The 21,744-nt window shown below is 36.7% G+C and overlaps 1 protein-coding gene across 1 annotated transcript; it reads right to left on the reverse strand.

Moving 5' to 3' along the window:
* Window positions 1-477: 477 nt before the first annotated feature.
* LOC131253703 (2,3-bisphosphoglycerate-independent phosphoglycerate mutase) lies at window positions 478-15,525 on the reverse strand. The gene is made up of 10 exons (XM_058254826.1): window positions 15,358-15,525; window positions 13,557-13,728; window positions 11,575-11,702; window positions 9,750-9,900; window positions 9,449-9,652; window positions 8,243-8,667; window positions 6,647-6,839; window positions 4,036-4,131; window positions 2,974-3,129; window positions 478-922 (listed from the first exon to the last, which is right to left on the reverse strand). Exons 2-10 carry the CDS (start codon window positions 13,716-13,718, stop codon window positions 758-760), a joined length of 1,680 nt encoding a protein of 559 aa, XP_058110809.1. The 5' UTR covers window positions 13,719-13,728; window positions 15,358-15,525; the 3' UTR covers window positions 478-757.
* Between the last annotated feature and the right edge of the window lie 6,219 nt (window positions 15,526-21,744).

A 21,744-nucleotide genomic window follows, 5' to 3' on the forward strand; every position in this document is an offset into this window, starting at 1 on the left:
GTGGGATGTCTTCTGTTATCGATTGAGCACCAAAAATCCGTTGTCTGCCAATTGGCATATCACATTTTTCCATATCACTATTGTCCTCCGAGTGAATTCGAGAGCAGATTTGGGGGAACACAGAATTCAGTGAGGCCGTGGCAGTGCGGCCCACCTTGATGTATACGTTGTATATCAACACTATCCATCCATTTTGCCAGATCATTTTACAGCATGAGCCCAAAAATGAAAATCCAAAATCCCGGGTGGACCACACCATAGGAAACAATGGTGATTAAATGCTCACCATTAAATACTTCTAGGGGGGCCACACGTTTTGGAACAAGCACTGATATTCGTGTTTTCCCTTAATCCAGGTCTATGTGACCTTATCAACAGGTTGGATGGCAAATAAACATTAGGTGGGCCCTAGGAAGTTTTTAATGGTGGCCATTCATTCATGACAACAACTGCACCTCAAAAGAAAGCAAGCTTACGTAGAAATCAAAATAATATGGACCCAAAAAGGAAAATAGTGGGGGAAAACCCTCACATAAAGGTTCCAATACAACATCTAATACAAATACATTTCAGCCAACTTTCAATCAAAAACCTCATACTAATCGCGCCGAAATTCATCATGCCTAACCACTAAACAGCAGATTTCAAAAATTATTTAAACGCCACAAAGACCCCCGACGCTTATCATAGCGTTATAATGTTACTGAAAGTCTTAAATCATGTAGGAAAGTCATTATATCATTGTTACTCTGACAAATCAATTGTCAACAACCTCAATGAGCGTTTGCTCGTAGTCACTCGGCGCCTCAAAACCATGGAGATTCATCACAGTGGCTGCGACATTGGCAAGCCCACCATCGGGCACGTCCGTCCGGAATTTGACTCCTGCCGCCAAACCAGGGCCTCCAATGGCAATCGGAACCTAAAACCAAGATCATGGGCAACATCATTAGTAAGCTTATTAGGACCTTTGAGGGCAGTCGCCACTCCAATAAAGATCAATTGCATGAAAATCAAACAGATTATAAAATCCTTTAATGGATCTGACTTGTAGAATGGAGTACATTGTAAAATTGCTGAATATTTCTTTCTTTTCTTTTTGTATCTTTCTTTCTTTTTTCAATGTAAGATGCAAAATTTTGGAACTTGGAAGATTAAAATTCCCTTTCAAATTGCCGACCAACGGATGAAAATCAAATCATGTCGCTTTGGATTCCAAAGGTGATGATGTATGCATAACCACATTTTCCTTGAATAAAGAGTAATGTTAATTGCAATATGTGTCGGCTCTCCCTTTTAGAAAGGAGAACAAAACACCTACACCTACAGCCAGCCATACAACATCTTTCCCTACACCATGCCACTTGAGTAAGACACACATGCCATGTGAAAGTTGGACTCCACAATGAAGATCGCATGGCATAAAAATTGGGACGGTAGCAGGTGGGCCAAAATTTTGCACTTATATGCAAAACTGACAGTCCAATTCAACTTACAGGTGTGGCCCACCTAATAATTGGATCGGGTAGGGACATGATTTTCATCATGGGACTGACCATCCATTTGCGTGTACAGAGATCCTACAGAAGTGGAATGTTGGCATAAAAGATGGGGCGGCCTCACAAATTAACATAAAGCTATGTGATAATTCTCTTCTTGTAAAGAGAATTCCTAAACCCACACAGGCGTATGAATGATCCAATCTACATCCACCCCATGTGTTATCTTGGCAGACGTGTGTGAGATCCATTCTGGCCATCATCGGCATCCACTGTGTAAATGCCTATGCCCACAAAAAAAAATCAGGCCCAATTATCAAATGTGACCACATGATGAGATTACTGGCCTGATTTTGTGCCATGCTATCTTTATTGTGAGACCTGCTATTTGCATGGTAAGGTTGTTCTACACAAGTGGAATGTATGGCAAGTTAGTCTACAGCCAGCAAGATGTAGGAGTTTAGTTTTCTTCTCTCCAAAGTAGAGCCAACACTAGTCACCATTTGAGAATGAGACATTAAGATAAGTGGCTCTCTTGATTTATGGTGTCCTTTATTTGGACAATCAAGAATCCTGGGGTGTCATAACAGCCCATAACAGCCATTATGTAACAGTAATGGTGGCAACCATTATAACAGCCATTATGGAAAAAATGACCCATAACAGTCCGTTACAGGGTTGATAAAGGTTTTCTTCAAAAAATAAAAAAGAAGAAAAAGAAGAGAAGAAAAAGAAAGAAGCAAAAAAAAGAAAAAGAAAAAGAAAGAGACCGTAACAGCCATTTCAGCTTGTATCGTAACGGTAATGGTGGTGGCCATTACAGAATACATTGTCAAGAATACAAGTGCAAGAACAAGGGAAGGGAAAAGTATCAACTGTTTCTTTTCTTTTTTTGTCCTGTGCTCATCCCCACATAATTCCTCTTCAGCAACTTGCAAGATTTATTCTGTCTTTTGATGAACATTTAGAACTCACATGCTTGGGCTTGCAAAAAGAATCATGGTTCACATGCCAACAATGCACTTGCAAGATCTGAGCACTCATTTGGGTGGGCCCCACTATGTACATGTCCTGGCCCACAAAACAGGATGATGTGCTCATCAGCTATATACGTGTATGAAAACGAGAGACAGTCAAAGGATGGCCAACAATCCACATTCAACACACGCATGTGGTGCACCTGGTCACTGGACCAACTTGAATTTTGGGCCAGGGCATCTAAACAGCGGAGACTGCCTGATGGATGGGCTTGGATCTGGTACATGTGCCCCATTGCCATGAATTGCCTGCGAGTGAACCTGCAAGCCCTGTTCAATATTCTCTCATCTGAAGAGCACCCCTCACTCTCTAGCTAATGCTAGCAGAAACTTCCTCCCTCCACTCCAAAAGCCAATAGAACTGCTACCATATCATTTCGTTGAAGGGAGACTCTACTGATTAACCATAGAGAAAAAGGATAGTTTTATTCACTTACAGGTTGGAGAGTATGAGAAGTGAGGATTTGGATATTCCCATTTTTATCGAGCTGAGGCTGCCCGGTCTTGTTTCTCTTCACCATGTCCTCGGCATTTCCATGATCTGCAGTCACGACATAGATTCCACCCACTTGCTCTATCGCATCAAGGATCATCTGCAAGCACAAATAATACAAGGCTTTGTACTTTTACAAACAGCAATAAAATCAATTTTGTTTTACTTCAAACAAGGCAAGTTCAAAGAAAAGCAGTCTTTTATTTTCATAGTCCATGGCACATTTCTTTATTTCAAATTTCTTTTTTATCTTTTTCACAGGTCTTCCAACTGACCCATCCAAGTCGGTGTCCAAGACTAAAAAGACCAACATCAGGTTATTGTTGAACACTTCATGAAGAAAGAGCATACGAGAAGAGAGATGATATTAATCAAGAGAATGAAACAGTTCTCATTATTTTGTAGTATCCACAATGACGAAGTGGCAGTCAACTTGCAAACGTTTTCCTTCTTGGTCCAATTTGAAAGTGGGATTATTGTAATTTAGAGCCCAGTCAGGCAATATAATATGAATATCCAAAGAAATTACAATTTGGTTGTCCAATTTATTAGATTGCTTAAGTGCTTATTGCAATTCGATTGACGGATCATCCAAACATCCCATTTAATTTAATGTAACTGCCCCTTCCATCCTCAGCCCACCCCTCAACTAATTGAAATCACCGATGATCTTTTCAAGACATCACTATTGCTCATGCATTTTTCTTTTTTGTCACTAGCCATACAAAAACCAACTTCCTCATGCCGATCTTCTTCTTCTCATGATTCTTCCTTCCTATTTTTGGCAAAACCCATTTGAGTTTTTCCCCACTCTAATTCCTTCTTTTCTCTTACGGAAATTTTTTCATTGGCTATACCAATGACTAGGCAATCCAAAGGCCTATTTCAGGATCAATTTACTTTTTCAAGCATTCATATAACGTAAGTAACTTAGTATTACATCCCGAGAAATTAAAACATAATCCTTGAGAATTAAATATATATTAATTAAGACCTAAGATGTTACCTTGACGGCTTCATCAGCTGCCTTGCAAGCTACAACCGTTGCCTCTATATCACCTGTATGCCCAACCATGTCCCCATTAGGTAGGTTGACACGTACCTATAGAATATAAAAAGAAGCATCAGATACATGTTCGTCCAGAATCCCTTTTCATCTCAACAGAAAAACTCACAGAAGCATTTCCAGTTTACTATGGTAAATATGCAAGCAAGTTCATCATCATCATCTAAGCCTTATCCCAATTAATTAGGGAACTATGCAAGTTGTCATGGAAAAATACTTAAAGATTTTTATTTTTTAGTTTTTATTTTTTATTTTTATTTTTTGCCCCTCGAAATACGGAGGTCCAGCAGAAGATGTTAACAGAACATGTCAAAAACAGCAAGAAAAGAATATATATCGTCGCTTTTTGTAAGTACTTTCAGATGTGTGTGTGTGTAGGCTTGATAATCATCAAATGGCCAAGAATTGATATTAGGAATGCAAGTTTAGTAGGAAATGTTATAGAGGAGAGGCTTTAGTTCAAATTTGATTGTCAAGAGAATCTTCAATATGTTGTTTGTTTTGTTACCATGGTTTATTATTCAAAAATATTGGGAGATAAATAAAGATGTTTCCAATAGAATTAGAGTTGGCAAATGGAATGGAGAAGCACCTCTGACATGTCGTGTGATCATCGCATGCCAATTAAACTTAAGGGAAATTTTTATAAGACAATATTCAACCGGTTAAGCCATGTGGGACAACAAAGTGTTGGGCAGTTGGAAACTATGTATGGAAGCTAGAGACAAAAAATTAAAGGACTCAATTCAGATTTCATGAAGAACAAAAAAAATTACAAAAAAAAAAGAAGAAGAAGAAGAAGAAGAAGAAGAAGAAAGACAGAAAGAAAGAAAAAATGTTAGGTCATTACTCCCATGGATTTGACTGGATGGGACAAACCTTGGAAAAAGCTCGATAAAACACAACCAAACTCGATTCAACATGCCAAAACTCAACAATATAATAAATTTTGAATAGTAAATAGTCCCAAGCGTTGGTGTTCTAGACTCGAACTAGACCAATTTACTTGACAAACTCTTGGGTCAAGTGGCAGTGTATATGGCCTAGAATGTGGCAAGAGCAAAGATTGAGAGTTGCAAAGATAACATGTTGGGATTGGTGTTGACAAGAGCAAGGCCATCCAAAGCAGTGTAAGAGTAGTCTCAATAAGAGGAAATAATGGAGAGCAAATTGACACAGTAGAGTCAAGTGCAAAGAAGCCCATAGATGGACTCACTAAAAAGGGCATCGATTGGGGTTGTAGGCAACGTAAATCAGTTTCAAATCTGCCAATATGGCTGTATCGGATCCATATCAACCAACCCATATTACATGGTAAGGAGGAGAAACAGGTTCCCTAAAAAATCGATTGCCATATTGAGCAACATGGGCTCATATCAAACTGATGCGCCTATACGAGTCTATTTTCCAACTTCTCACATTTTTCATGCATCTTCCTCATTTCGAGCATAGAGGAAGTCTAGGAATTCATTTTTTACTAGATCTAGGCCTATTATGGAGATGTTTAAAAAAGAAGACTTGAGTGTGATTCAACAAATCTAAGCAAAGTGGAACGCATTTGATAGTCATGTTTATAATGCAACTGTATCGCATAGGGAGAGGGAGAGGGAGGGAGGGAGGGAGGGAGAAAGAGAGGCAACTGTATCACATGGGGAGGGAGAGAGAAAGAGAGGTAGAGGGAGAGAGATGATCATATGTGGGATGGATGTAACCTTTTGCATGAGAGAGAGAGAGAGATGATCATACATGAGATGGATGTAACCATTTGCAAGAGAGAGAGAGAGAGAGAGATGATCATACGTGGGATGGATGTAACCTTTTGCATGAGAGAGAGAAAGAGAGAGAGACAGCGTGCCATGTGTGTTAGACATCTAAGCCATGCAAAGGTGGGCCAAACCATGGCAATCAACTAGCATGAAGACAGTGCAGTCTGCCTAGCGAATGACAACCTGATTTTCACACTAGGTGATCTTCATGGTTTGCAACCCCTTTTACATGGCTCAGATTCCAACATGTTCCACGAGAAAGATGGGGCTACATGTGCTCTACAGGGGGTGACAGATGCACACATAGTACGCACATGATCGGGCCAACCTGCCCTCTCTCTCTCTCTCTCTCTCTCTCTCTCTCTCTCTCTCTCTCTCTCTCTCTCACACACACACACACACACACACACACAAAATTTCAGCTTGTTTTCAAGAGTAATGGGGAAAAAATGGGTGCCATCTTAGTTAAGAGTGATAATCTAACAACAAGCTACATTGTTAAATTTATATCATATTTTCCTGTTTTATTAATTTTTTGCCTTTTGTATCTTAAAAGATCCACATTTTCCAAAATCATTATGATTTTACAGATTCTCATTTAATGATGATGCATCTGTCAATAGTACGATACAATAGCAGTATGCAAATATAAGGTTGTTGGGTTTCTGAGGCCACCATGTTTTTATGAGGAAAAAAAAAAAGTAACACATCATCTGCTGTTGATATTATCCATGTCTAACCTACAAGGGTTTCATGCAATAGCCGGCACTAAGTTTATTATATACCTGATCAAACTTGCGACTAAGGATGGCATCCCTTGCCTTCTCTGCAATTTCCAGGGCCTTCATCTTTGGTTGGACATTGAAAGTAATTCCACTATCACTTGGAATTTCAACATATTCCTCCATCTCTGAGTTAAAGTATCCCGATCTATTTCCATTCCAGAAGAATGTGACATGACCAAACTTGACGGTCTCACTGTCAACCAAAGATCGAAATATGTTATAGATTTTGGAGGTGAATGTAATGAAAATGACACAGAGAACCTCACAAGCATACTACAGAATGGGAGCCATATAATGAAATTTTAGACCTATAGTCTATTGAGGAATTATATGATCCTCAGCCCAAGGGTGCACATGGTATCCTCGAGCCTAAGCATCCAGAATGTTTTTGAGCTGCTTAGCCCAAGCCCCTACTAGAGAAGAGACTCAGGATTGAGTTCTGAATTCTGATATGTCATGGTTTCAGCTTTGCCTGAATCGAGTATACTGTAAACCAGATACAAAAAGATTATCCTCAAGCCTGATTCGTACTAGTGTGGTCCATTGTATGGTGATCCAGGCCTTTGATCAGATGGAACCTGCCTCGTACAACCCAAGTCCAAAAAAGGGGGAGCATTACTAAGTCTTCGACCAGTGGTCTGCCAATAGATAACTATCCAAAGGTCCATGGTAAATGGAAAAACAGCCAAATATTGGATGTCAGTCCTAGACTTTTGAGCCATGCTTTATCTCCAGCAGGGCCAATGCAATGAATGGTCCATATCATCAAAGCACAAGTCTCATGTGAGCAGATTTAAGGCCTGTGATCATGATATTCAAAAACAGTTATGTGATGGCTGTTACGTATATTACATAATGGTAATGGTGAGAACCGTATGGGAAATGGGATCATAATGCCCGTTCAAAAAAAGAGGGCCTCTAACAACCCTGTAATGGCCATTACAGGCTCGATGATATTGTGCAAATTCCCAGGCCAAGGATCATCTGTATTTTGGGGTCAAGAAAGCAGGAAAGCCATCACATTCCAATCCAGGTTTCAATTGTGACTTGTGAGCCACACCAAATGCCCACCCTGAATGCCCAATTCAAAGTAAACCCACCTAACAGCATATCCCCCAGGGCCTTGAGGGGCTGCCTTAAGCTGAAAAACGTAAGCGCCAAGGTATTCATAATCAGTTACGTTACAGTAATGGTAACTGTCATAACCGTTACGCATTACAGGGTTGAAACGGCCGTCAGAAAAACAGGCCGTAATGGTCTCATAATGGTCCTGTAACAGTTTTTTCAAAAAATAAAAAAGGGCTGTAACGGCCTATACAGGGGGCCATTACGGTCACCATTACTGTTTTGGAACACCTTGGTAAGCGCTGCCTATGTATGCAAGGCCCTTAAAAAATCCATCCAAATTAAAAACAAAGCATCCACCAAATAGGGGGTACTTCCAAACGCAGCATAAAAAAATGCCCGTAGCAAGCAGGTCCCAACAGTAATTATAAATTAAAGTAGCAGATGATCTGTAACAAGAAAAACTATTTTGTAAAGGCCACATAAAATATTTCTAAGTCTCTAAAATTTAATTGTTTGCGACCACCTTACCTGCATGCAAATGTGCGGACACCGTTATGCACTAGATATTCACCAGATGTCCTCTCTATCTCTGGGGGAGAAACAAGATAATGGCTTGGAAGCTTCAACTCCCCATCATATTGTAGCATTCCGGCATAGCGAATTTTTGGAAACCGAACACGGTCAAATTTATCAAAATCTTCATACTCAAACGCTTTAGCAACCATAACCATACGGTCTGCCCGGAAGTTGATTGTTACAACTGCATCCCCATCCACTATTGGCCCGACTGCCTTGCCATTCTCATCAACTATAACAAATGGGGGCAAATACTGGTCATTGGCCTTAGGTTCCGCCCTGAGCTTTTTCACAGCTTCAACAGCACTTTGAAATTTGCATGGAGCTTCACCAAGAACCTGGGCATCCCATCCACGTTTAACGACACCCCAGTCATTCTGCAGACCAACAAAAAGAGAAAAATAAATAATTTACCTGAGAAAGCCCAGCGATAATGCCAGTCATGAGAGTAGGAATTCAAGTTGTGCCCTCCCCCACATGAACCGATGTGTTTTTTTGGGTGCAGAATGGCTGCCATCGAGTAGTCACCATGGTAGAACAATCAGGCAAGTCTGGTCAACAGGTGAGCCACATGCATAGGAGGAGCATTGGCCATTTGAACTGCCAATTTCTTTATGTGACAGAATGTTGGGCAGTTAAGGACCAACATGTTCACAGCATCAGTGTAGCTAAAATGAGAATGTTGAGATAGATGAGTAGCAAGTCGAGGAAGGATAGAACTAGAAATGAATGCATTCGAGGGAACCTAGGAGTAGCACCAATAGGCAATAGGTAATAAGATGAGGAAAGTAGACTTAGATGGTTTGGTCATGTGCAACGGGGACAGAACCGTGCCGGTAATGAATGACATGGTACAAGTTGAAGGCTCTAAAAGGGCAAGGGGAAGGCCCAAAAGACTTGATGACCTAAGGTTTGAAGGCGAAACAAGATTCATGTAGCCGACCTCAATTAATTGGGATAAGGCTTAGATGATGATGATCACGATGATATGTAGCTCAGATGATGAGTGGTAGCCAGATTTTTTATGGCTTGTGTGAGTTGAATCAATTCTGAGTTTGAAACATTGAAAAAGTTCATGGGTCACAAACTTATAACAATTCTACCAACAGTAGTTGAGTAATTAATACAACTCCCAAAATCACAAAATTCAGAAAATACCTCATAACGATCCATTGTAACATTCATCCTGCCACCACCAGATGCAATCTGAGCATCAATGCCTTTCTCCCGTAACTGTGAAAGATCATTCTCGAGTGTTTCTACAAAGCCTACACTTGAACCATCCAAAACATCACGGCCGTCGGTGAGGATGTGCACACGGATTCTTTTGGCACCATTCTCACTAGCTCCTTTTAGTAGCAACTGAACATAAATTGAAGAAGAATCACAAACATACAGTCAAAGACCGTGATTTAATGAGAACAGAAAATCCATAAATTGCCTCATCAACGGATCATACCTGCAACTGATCAAGCCGGGAGTGGACACCCCCATCGCTCAATAACCCAATCAGATGCAAAGTGCCAGTATCAAAGCTTTCCTTGATGTACTTGAAACCTTCTCCTTCAAAGATTTTTCCAGAGGCAAGTGCAAGATCGACTAGCTTCGCACTGCATTTGGAAGAAAAATTAAAAAACAGAAAAATAAAAAAACAAAAGATGAGGTTAATGAATTAATTGGACTACCTTGGTAAAAAAAAATTAAGATACTAGTACTACATATATACAACTTCAGATCTTATTTAAAAATGATAATATGCATCAAAGGGACACTGTGAATCAGTACTTGTTATGACATGAATTGGAATCGAAATGACAAGACAATTTTTTAGTATGGCACCCTGGCTAGTACCAAGGTTACTGGTAAAATTTTGAACCTGATGTGAATGAATTGAAATAGATCTAGAAATATATCTTAACAAATCCATGATACATACGATATCACCATAACTATGAAACAGGCAATACAGCACTGTTTGAGATATTTAGTTCATCAAAATTTACCCAATAAAGGTTCAACCAACTCTATATTGTCAAAATTAGGGAAGCATTTCATTAAGAAGATCAAATCTAAACTCAATAATCAAAAGACCAAGCCAATTACAGATCTCTGGTTTTCATATCAACCGAACACCCTCTAGAAGTTCAAATTGTGAAACTTGAAAAGGATGATGTTGTTAGCATCATAGTCACTAGGTTTGCTATATTTCCCCATTTAAAATAAAATAAAATAAAATAACCAAGGTTAGTTATCTCTTAATTTCTGTGGGAATGTAGTGAACTTTTTTATTATAAAACCAAGTAGTTGCAATGGCCATCAACCGTACAATTATGGTTAGCTTGGTACTTGATAAGAGAATACTAACGAAACAACTCAATACTGAAACACTTTGAAAAGGTCACGAAGGGAATTTGCTAGCTGCACATCCCTTTACAGCAAGCATACATGCCAACCAGACAAGTTTGTGAGACCTATAAATGGTGCATAAGGTTGTGTACACCACGAACATATGCTAAAACTGAGCTAGTCCACTAATCAGGTAGCCACCCCCTATAAAAAGAATGGACAGTTTTAAAAAAATCCACAGGTCCACATTCAGTGTAGCTGTGTTACCTGCTTGATGAGTCAGTCCTAACCTCTGTGTATCAGTGAATGGGGGAGCCACCACATGCATTGTTCAGGTGATTCAAAAAGTGTGGATTATTCTGAGGGGCATCATGTGTTGGAGAATCTCACACCAATACATATATGGATTCTTGAGCGACAAGCCAAGATTCTTATACCAGCCGAATCCTGTTGAATCCAACAGGTTAGGCACGCCTAAACACACACAATCTTCTCAACACATACTTCATTGTTGGATTCTTCATAATAAAGGTAGCAAAAAAAAAAAAAAAAACAAAACAAAACAAAACAAAACAAAACAAAAACAAAAAGAAGAAGAAGAAGAAGTAAAACCACTTTGAAATGTAAAACAAAGTTACTTCTGGATAATTACTCCAACAAATGTAAAACCACTTATTCAAAAGAGAAAATTATTAGATTTCCCTTTGTTTCTCTCTCTCAATTTTAACAAATGTTAGAACTTCGAATAATAGATTTCCGATTAGACAATTGGGGGTCAGCAACATCCAACAATCTGTACCAGTATCAGATTCTAACCACCGCATCTGTGTCCCCACAACAATCCAAGTTGACACGTGCTGCGTGTAGAGGTGCATGTGAAGAGTATGTGGGACTAGCAAACATCTATCTGAAGCATAAGGTAAGAGCGAAGAGTCTACCCTTGAGCATATATCCGTCCAGCACCAAGTGCATTGTGACCAACCTCACTATTGCCCATGTCATCCTCAGTTGGGAGCCCCACCGCCTTTCCATGAGCCCTCACCAACCTCCACTTCTCCGGAGCACTCTTCAGGGAAAACAAATGATAAATGTCAGTGGCCTTTTTTTCCTTTTCATCAAGAAATCATAAAATTAAGTAAACAAAATAAATAAATAAATAAAAATTACAACCTCAAAATCAACATATTCAATTTCCAAGTTGAATTAAAAAGAACCAACAAAAATTGACTGACTATAAATAAAAAATAAAAAAATAAAAATACATCGTGGTCAATGGGTAACTTAAACTTTGCATGACATTGCATTTTATTTTATTTTTGCTTGGACCTAGTAACTGACTGGAGCCCAGCCAAACTGAGTTAACTTGGCTAACCTCCAAGTCAATCGGCAAGTTTTTACAACATTGATTAGAAAAATAATCCTAACATAGGCAACTAATTAATCAGAAAGTTGATGACGAAGTGACTCATCTTTAGAGATTTGGAGCCACAAATCTCTCACATAAATAACATAACTGAGATATCTACATGCAACATAATAGAAACATCACAAAACAGAACAAAATAAGAATAGAAGTATGGTGTTGAATAGAACATGGCACGTAACAAAAAGAAAGAAATAAACCAGTGGATGAGGTTGAGAAGATAGGAAAGGGAGCAGTACGACAACTGAATATAAAAAATACAGTTGAGCCCAAAACGTTTCATGGCAGAAAACTAAAGTTCCTCTAAAACGACATTTTTGTCAAGACACTGCAATCGCAAGAGCTGGCCACAGACCCAAAAGCATAATAATGAAAATAAATATGATTGACCCAAGTTTGTAAATACCTCGCCTTGTGTCTAAAAGCAGAAAAGCATGTCACTATTTCAGTCATTGCATGTTTGTAACTTTGCATATAAGTGATGCACAATGAAGTGAGATATCCAGTATATATTGTCAAGGTACCAACTATTACAAATGAATGTATACACAAACATGCATGCATGCAGGGAAAAGGAAGTATAGAAATCCACTTCACGAAAATAAAAGTAAACAAAAATTATCCGATAATTAGTCAGGAGAAAATACATCTAAGAATCTGGGAAAATGTTTAGCAAGAACAACAAATAAATCATCCTCATTGTCATCTAAGCCAGTATATATTGTTAAGGTACTAACTATTACAAATGAATGGGTACACAAAGATGCATGCATGCAGGGAAAAGGAAGTATAGAAATCTACTTCACAAAAATAAAGTTAATGAAAATTATCTGATAATCAGTCAGGAGGAAATACATCTAAGAATCTGGGAAAATGTTTAGCAAGAACAACAAATCCTATTGGTGCTACTCCTAAATTCCCTCGAATGCATTCATTTCTAATTCTATACTTGTTTTACCATTCACCCATCTCAACATCCTCATTTCAGCTAACACTCATCTTATGAACACATTGTTCCTTAACTGCCTAACATTTTGTCCCGTAAAGCATTGAGTCATACTATAAGACTTCCCTTTCAGTTTCAGTTGTACACTCAAATACATGTTTAAAAAATTTAACAATAATAATAAATTCATGTTAAAAAATTAAAATAAAATAAAAGCATGCAGGTGTATTATGCTACTAGACAATTTCCCTAACCACGTGAAAATTCCAAGCAAAACAAAACAGTATCTGTGAAACAAAACCAAATCAAACTTAGCTTCTTTTCATCAACGTGGTTATTCTGCAACATCTTGATCAGGCTGATTAGGGTTTAGGGTCAAATCCATAGATTTCACAAAATTGCATGACAAACAAGATTCAAGACAAAAACAGATTGTGCACAAAAAAACAGAGTGCCTGCAAATCTAATTGTCTCAACAAGCTAAGGGTATTCATAAATTTCATTATCAGAGCAATATAACTAAAACAAGAAAATCATCTACTTTCTTTTACCTTTTTAAGCGAATCCATTGTCGGTGTTTCAGCAACATGGATACAGTTGTACTTGTCAGGATTGGCTTCACCCCACCCATCCAAAACAACAACTGCTATGGTCTTACCCTTTGGAAGCTTTGGGTGTTCAGCCAATTTCCATGAGAATCCAGAGCTACCCATCTCTCAAAATCTAAAGAAGATCACAAATAAGAGAGAAAAAATAATGAGTCAAACAGAGGGCTGGCAATGAAAAAATAATGTATCAATGATGACAACGGCTGCTTCAGCTGGAATAAAACAAAATTGGCAATGGATCTAGATTGGCCAATTAGCATTATTCTTGGGTGAATCGTAACCAAAAGAACATTGATTATTAGTTTTTGACTACTTGATCCATCACCTGTTTCGTAAATCCAAGAAAAGTCTAGAGCAATTATCCAGAAAAAAAAAAAAAAAAAGGCCTATAATCGAGTGGTTAGAAGCAACCAAACACTGCAATTTTTAACCATGGCTCATCCATGTGGTGGCATATACATATTAGTATCATGGTTCAGAGCTTTCACACACCAATTGACATACTTGATAATCCTATCCATTGTAGGGTTGATAACATTTACTAAAAGGTACCAGATGCATGCTGGCTATTATTTTTCCATCATGGATGGTGGACCCCATCATGGATTGGGCATGGCCCTGAATATCACAATAATCAGATGATCCTAGAAGTTTGATTAGTTGCCATAAAAAAACAGCTGCAAAGGAAAAGGACCATCCAACCTCAACTAGAGAAATTAGAATAGTTTAATCATCTGACACAACAGGCCCATGAATTGCCTAGCTAAATCCACCAAAATCACTTGATTTTGGTGTATTTCTTCCTACCCAATATTGTTTTTTAATTGAAAGATGCCTAAATTTATGAAAAAAGAAAATAAAAACATGGGTCAACTAGGGAAATGGAAAAGAGGAGCCAACCATCAGCGACAATCTCACTCCCTCCTTTCCAAGGGAATGGTTACCTTGTTCACATCCCTCAATTATCAAAGAAGACAATTCTCCCGCTCAGAGAGAGAGAGAGAGAGAGAGAGAGAGAGAGAGAGAGAGCTCAAGTTCCGAAATACCAGAATTTAATTTCTAAGGTATTGACATAATGGCATTACGAGAGTCTCCTTCAATGATTAAACTATACTCGAGAAAGACTTTTGAGTAGATATGCTATCTACTATCCCTGTTGACACGCCAGGACTCTTGCCTGATTAGATAGCACCTCTTCACATGGTTCAGAAAAAAAAAAAAAAACCATCAATATCTCACCCTTTTCATTACACAACACTCAACCATGCGGGCGGTACCTGGCTAGATCATAGAGCGCCAATCAAAACTTAGCTGTAGGAGGCCCCGCTGGAGGTGGGTCCCACCGAGGTTAGTTTTTATTTTGAGCGTTCAAACACCAGTTACCACGTTCCAATCCCAGACAAGGTCGGTTTCAGAGAAACACCCTCCAACCCAATGAAATGAAGAAATCAGCAATCATATCACAACGGCGATTCCCTATGGGGTCTACAGACACCTAACTCTCCAAATCTAACGAAACACGCATTCATAAAAAGAGAAGAAAAATCCAAATGAATCAAAAGAACAGAAGAATCAAAAGAGAAAACCCAATAAAATGAACAGATCCAGGGAGGTTTATTCAAATAAATGAAATTCGAAACAATAATCAAATCACATACGAAGATCTGAATAGAAATATCACGAAATGGATCTAAGACTGAAAAAATGAGGAGAGCTTGCAATCGGAATCGGAGAAATCCCATACCTTGTGAAATTTCCAAGGCTCTTTCTAGGACAATACACAGAAATCCCGTGTGTACGGACCTTTATATATATAGGCGATCTGATCAAGATGCCTTTGAAATCAGAGGAGAGTCTGGATGAAAACGATGGTGAGAGAACCGTGATGCTTGCCGCTGCTTCTCTATTTATAAAAATATCGGGGCAAGTGAGCACGCGAGGGTGCGTAGCGTGTAGGTAGATACTTACCTACCCGCTTATTTTAGCAGGGAAGCGGATTGCGTCTTGCCCCGACTGTATAATAATCCGTCCAAAGCAGGGGCTATGTCGGACCACAGTAATACATTGGTTTTATCCACGCCGTCCATTCATCTTTCCATATCATTTTAGTATATGGGATAAAAATGAGGTAGATCCAAAGCTCAAGTGGACAACAACATAAGCAGCAGTGATAACAACACCCACCGTTGAAATATTTCCGAGGGCCACTGATTTTTATTTGCCATCCAATTTACTATTTATAAGGTTAGGTAGACCTGAAGGGAGGGATATCATAAATATCAGCTTAATCTAAAATTCACAGGTATTACGAGAAGTTTTTAATGGTGGCCGTTCAATCCACACTGTGTGGTACACTTGAGCCTCGGAACTGCCTCAATTTTTTTTATAAGTATACTAAAATGATATGAAAAAATGGATGAACGGCGTGGATAAAACCTATACATCTCGGTGGCCCTATAGAGCTCTGTCGGTCTGGTTAGGAGGTACTCCGCTTCCTGTGAGGGAATCGGATTTCCCGAAAAGCCTTCTACAGTCATGTTATGTGGGCCACCGTGATGTTTGTAAGCAATCCACCCCATACATCTGTTTTTATAGCTTATTTTAGAACATTATAATAAAATTGATGTGGATCTAAAACTCAACTGTGCCGCATAAGAGGAAACAATGGGGATTTAGTGACCACCGTTGAAACATTTTTATATTAACATGAGTTTCATGTCAGGCTAGGTTTTTCATGTTTTAACTTCATCCTAGTGAGAATGACATTATAAACGGTTTGGATGACAAATAAACATCAAGTGGAGCTTAGGAAGGTTTCAACGGTAGGAAAATATTTCCCTAGTTTTGTCTCTTGCATGGCTCACTTGAACGTTGGATCCACCAAATTTTCGGTCATATGTACTAAAATAAAATCGTAAATCGGATGAACTGGTGGATTTCTAAAACACATCACGGTGGGGCCCACCTAGTATCCCGGTGCAGGAACTTCCTGCGAAAGGCTTGGGCAGGAAATCCGCGTCCTCCTCCTTTTAGCAGCACACGGATTGGGCGCAGCGGATGCCGCGAGGAATATCCTTCGAGCAGCGTATCGGATTCGGTTCGGTGGGTCCAGGCAATGGGTGAGGCGATGACCGTAGAGCCTACAGGTAATGGGTGAGGCGGTGACCGTAGAGCCTAGCTTAATTTACAGGGCTGAAAGTCCGGAAACGGATTGCCTAGTCCCCCTGCCACCAGCCAATGGCTGAAGGTCGGTCCAATTGGGGCCCACCATGATGTATGTGTTTCATCCCTGCCGTTCATATATTTTTTCATATTATTTTATGCTATGCGACTAAAAAAGAGATATATCACAATCTCAAGTGGACCACAATACAGGAAACAGTGTTTAATGAGCATCAACCATTAAAAACCTTTCGGGGCCATAACAGTTTTGGATCAAGCTGATTTTTGTTTTTTTCCCTTCATCTGGCCTGCATGACCCAATCAATAGATTGGATGTCAAATAAACAGTAGTGTGGGCCTTAGGAGGATTTTAATAGTGGATATCCAATCACTATTTTTTTTTCCTTTGGTGTGGTCCAGCTGAGATTTGTATCCCTCTCGGTTTTGGGATCAAGCCTAAAATGATCTTTAAAAATTAGATGAACGGAATGGATGAAAAACATATATTATGGTGAGGCCCACAGAGCACCTACCACCAGCCATGGAAGGGGAATAGCCAATCCGTTTCCTGAAAGTCCGGCGGGTCGAGTCGGATTGGGAAGCGGATTGGCTGGTGTACCACACACATCAGCTATATAGCTGATATATTTACGTCAGCAAGTTCTGTGGGTCAAATCATGAGTTATGTGTTATATCACTATCCATTTGGAGAGCTCGCCTTAAGTCTTTAGCTGAAAAATAAGACAGAGCTAAAGATCAATTGGACCACAATGCAAAAACAGTGGGGGATTGAATGTCTACCATTGAAACCCTTTTGGGGTCATAGGAGTTGCGGATCAATATAAAATTTGTTTTTCCTCTTCATACACGTATTTTTAACCTTATCAACAAATTGCATGGAAAATAAATGCTATGGTGGGCCCTACAAATTTTTTAGCAGTGAAAATCATTATCATCGCTACTATTTTTGGTGTGGTTCATTTGAGATTTCAATATGATTCATTTTTTTCTAATGCTTTAAAATGATCTTGAAAAATGGATGAACGGCATGGATATAATAAATACATCATTGTGGGGTCTATGTAACTTTGATTTCATTTGAACTACAATTCGGAGCTAGAGGTGTGTGACACGTATCTACACCAGTAGGTCCTCAACTCTAGCCCAACCCAAGGTTCCTATACCTCAACCCTAACCCAACCTATCCTCGGCTTGGGAATTCTCAACCCAAGCCCAACCCAACCGGGCTAACTCGGGTTGGTTGGGTAGATACATGCTAATATTTTGGTTATTACATTATTCTATTATATTTCAATGAACCTCTTATTTTTTTATATCTATAATTTTATTAATTATATAAATAGTTATTTATTGTAAAAAACTTCATTTTTCCTAAAATATAGGACAACTACTCCTTTAAAAGTCATGTTGTGTAGCATATAATATATTTGGGAGAGAGAAATCCGGTGTATAATGTTACATTGGGTCATCAGAAATAATGTAGACCAATGAGACCCAATGAAACTGGAATTTCCTGTACCTTCGACACAATCTATCCACACTCAATTATAATTTATAAAGAACTTATATATCGATTGGGTTCAAATTGGGTTGGGTTGGGCAACCGGAAACCCCAACCCGAGCCCGACCCAAGTTTTATTGGGTTGGTGTTTGTATAGCCCAAACCCGAGACCGGACCTGATACATCCTGCCTGAGACCAACCCAATGTCAGGTCGGTCACGAGTCGGTCGGGTTCCCAACTTTCAGCCCTATTAATTTATGTATTATATATCTATGCAGTCCATTATAGTAACTCATTTTAAGGGATGCACTAAAAACTAAAGCGTATCCAAATCTCATAAGGATCACACCAAAGGAAATAATGGTGATTGAATACTCACTACTAGAAACTTCCTAACGCCCATCATAATATTTATTTACCATATAACATGTTGACAGGGCCACATGGACCTGGATGAAGGGAAAGCATGAATGTCAACATAATTCAAAACTTTTGTGGCCCACGTCCATTCATTCACCAATGTTTCTTGTGGTGTGATCCACGTGAGATTATAATTTTGAATTTGCTTCATTTTTGGCTCGTGGATGGATATACAACACATGCATCAAGGTTGAATAAGTTCCTCTTAAACAAGGCCCAGCCCAAGCTTTGTGGGGCCACCATTGTCACGCCCCGAAATTCGGGTACCTGAATAAGGTATTCGGGACCCGAATCCCAAGGTTTGTGAGTTATAATATAATGACATTTATTACAATCTAGTTGATTCAATTAAATTCAATAAATATTCACCATCATCTAAAAGAAATATACAAGTGAAATGTTTATTAAATTCAACTCTTTTGATAGTTTTCCCTTTCTAAATCGAAATTTGAACATAAACTAAACATAAATAATAATAAATAAATAAATAAAACCTGAATTGAATTAAAACTAAACCTAATTTTTTAGAAAATAAAGCTAATAGTAGAGGCCTGCCTGCTCGTAGTATTCCAGCTCTGCACCTGTGCATTTTTTTAGTACGATAAGCATAACAGCCGAATAGGGTCATTTCTTACCCAAAATTTAACATGTTCAGATAATATCAATTTTATAACAATGAAGGAAATAGAATACATATAATGAAATTTAACAACAGAATTGTGAAAATGCGATGCATATGATATTTTCATGAATACTCATAACATTTATATAATTTCTTACAACACCGTACTTAAGTGGATGGTCATGCTACATTAATGCCCACACACTGGTACCTCATGGTGATGGACCCATTTATACGTTAGCTGGTTAGACTACTGCTCCAGTTGTACCTTTGACGTATGTCTGCGCAAACAATTGTACTCATACGCCATACACAAAGGAGACTCCAAAGGATCTAGTGGGTTCTAGGGTCTTTCACCCAAGGGACATAATTGCCCTACTTGCTGACTTTTGAGTCTCTCACCCAAGGGACACGATTACCCTACTTACTAATTTAGAGTCTTTTACCCAATGGATACGATTGCCCTAATTACTTACGTTACATCCAACATATTAAAATTGGTGTTCAATGAATGGTAGACATACATGTAAGATGAATAATTATTTCACAATCAAATATCAAAAATATAATTTTAATTAACAATTCTAGATTTAAATTAGATTTAAATTTTGTTGAAACTTTAATAATTCAAATACTTAAATAAAATATTATTTTACTCTAATTTAATTTAAGAATTTCTATGAAATAATGTACAAAAAATTTTAATTTCAATTCCAAAATTTTGAAAATTTTCTTAAACTCAAGTTCATTTAAATTTATTTTAATTAACTCTTTAAAATTTTAGAATTAAAATTTGGATTTTAATCTTTACAGAAACAAAAATATTACACTGATTTATATAATATAACATTAATAATGTAATTAAATTATTATTTAATAATTTAAGTTAATCTATCTTAAAAAATTTTATTTAATTATTTTAAATCTAAATTCAGGATTTTATTATTATTTATTTTTATATCTAAATTTAATAAATTTAAGGAAGTTATTAATTTGGACTTTGGATACTATTATTATTATTTTTTTTTACATTCAAATTTTAAAATTTTATTTTTATTATAATTAATGCTAAGTATTATAAATTATTGGAATTTAAATTTTTAGTTTACTTTTTAACTTGAATTTTATATATATATATATATATATATATATATATATATATATATATATATATATATATATATATATATATATATATATATATATATAATTGATTAATTAAACAACTTTGTAATAACTAACATACTCATTAATTAAAAATATTTTAAAATTAATTCAAATTTACTAATTTAAATAAATTCATAAATTAATTTAAATTTAATCTATTTTTTATAATTTACTTTCATATTAATTAATTTTTAAAAATTTAGAAATAATTCATATTTAATTTTTAATCTTAACAAAAATTTAAAAATTAATAAATTAAAATATAAACTTAGATAAATTATTTATTTTATTCATGAAATAACTAACATACTCATTAATTAAAAATATTTTAAAATTAATTCAAATTTACTAATTTAAATAAATTCATAAATTAATTTGAATTTAATCTATTTTTTATAATTTACTTTCTTATTAATTAATTTTATAAAATTTAGTAATAATTCATATTTAATTTTTATTCTTAACAAAAATTTATAAATTAATAAATTAAAATATAAACTTAGATAAAATATTTATATGATTAAATTTAATGACTAACATATTAATTAAAAATATTTTAAAATTAATTCAAATTTACTAATTTAAATAAATTCATAAATTAATTTGAATTTAATCTATTTTTTATAATTTACTTTCATATTAATTAATTTTTAAAAATTTAGAAATAATTCATATTTAATTTTTAATCTTAACAAAAATTTATAAATTAATAAATTAAAATATAAACTTAGATAAAATATTTATTTTATTCTGTAAATTTATTTTATTTTATTTATATATACATATATATATATGTTATTTCAACATTAAATATTAGAAATTTATAAAATAAAAATTCATAAATAAGTAGGATTCCCAACATAATAATCAACTGACAATAATATTCCTATCAAAATTTTGGAATAATAGGCATAATAATTAACTGAAAATGATAAATTTCAAGATAAGATCGCCTACCTTAAAAGTCTGATGATCCGGCCCCGCTTTAATTTCTCTCTCTTGATCTACAGAACTCTCTCTCTCTCTCCCTCTCTCTATTTTTGATTTGATTGTTTCCTTTGTTTCTCTCTTCTTTTTTTATTTTTTATAAAGGGGTGCGCAATAGAATAAAAGAGTTGGGATTATGAGACGGTTTCGGCGCCCATTACCATACAAAAAGGAAGGGAGAATGGAGAAAGTGGTTTAGTCGGTGTGCGGAAAATATTTTTATTTTTATTTAAAAATTTTTAATTTTTAG

This window comes from Magnolia sinica, chromosome 8 (genome assembly GCF_029962835.1).
Source record: "Magnolia sinica isolate HGM2019 chromosome 8, MsV1, whole genome shotgun sequence".
Taxonomy (NCBI): Eukaryota; Viridiplantae; Streptophyta; class Magnoliopsida; order Magnoliales; family Magnoliaceae; genus Magnolia; species Magnolia sinica.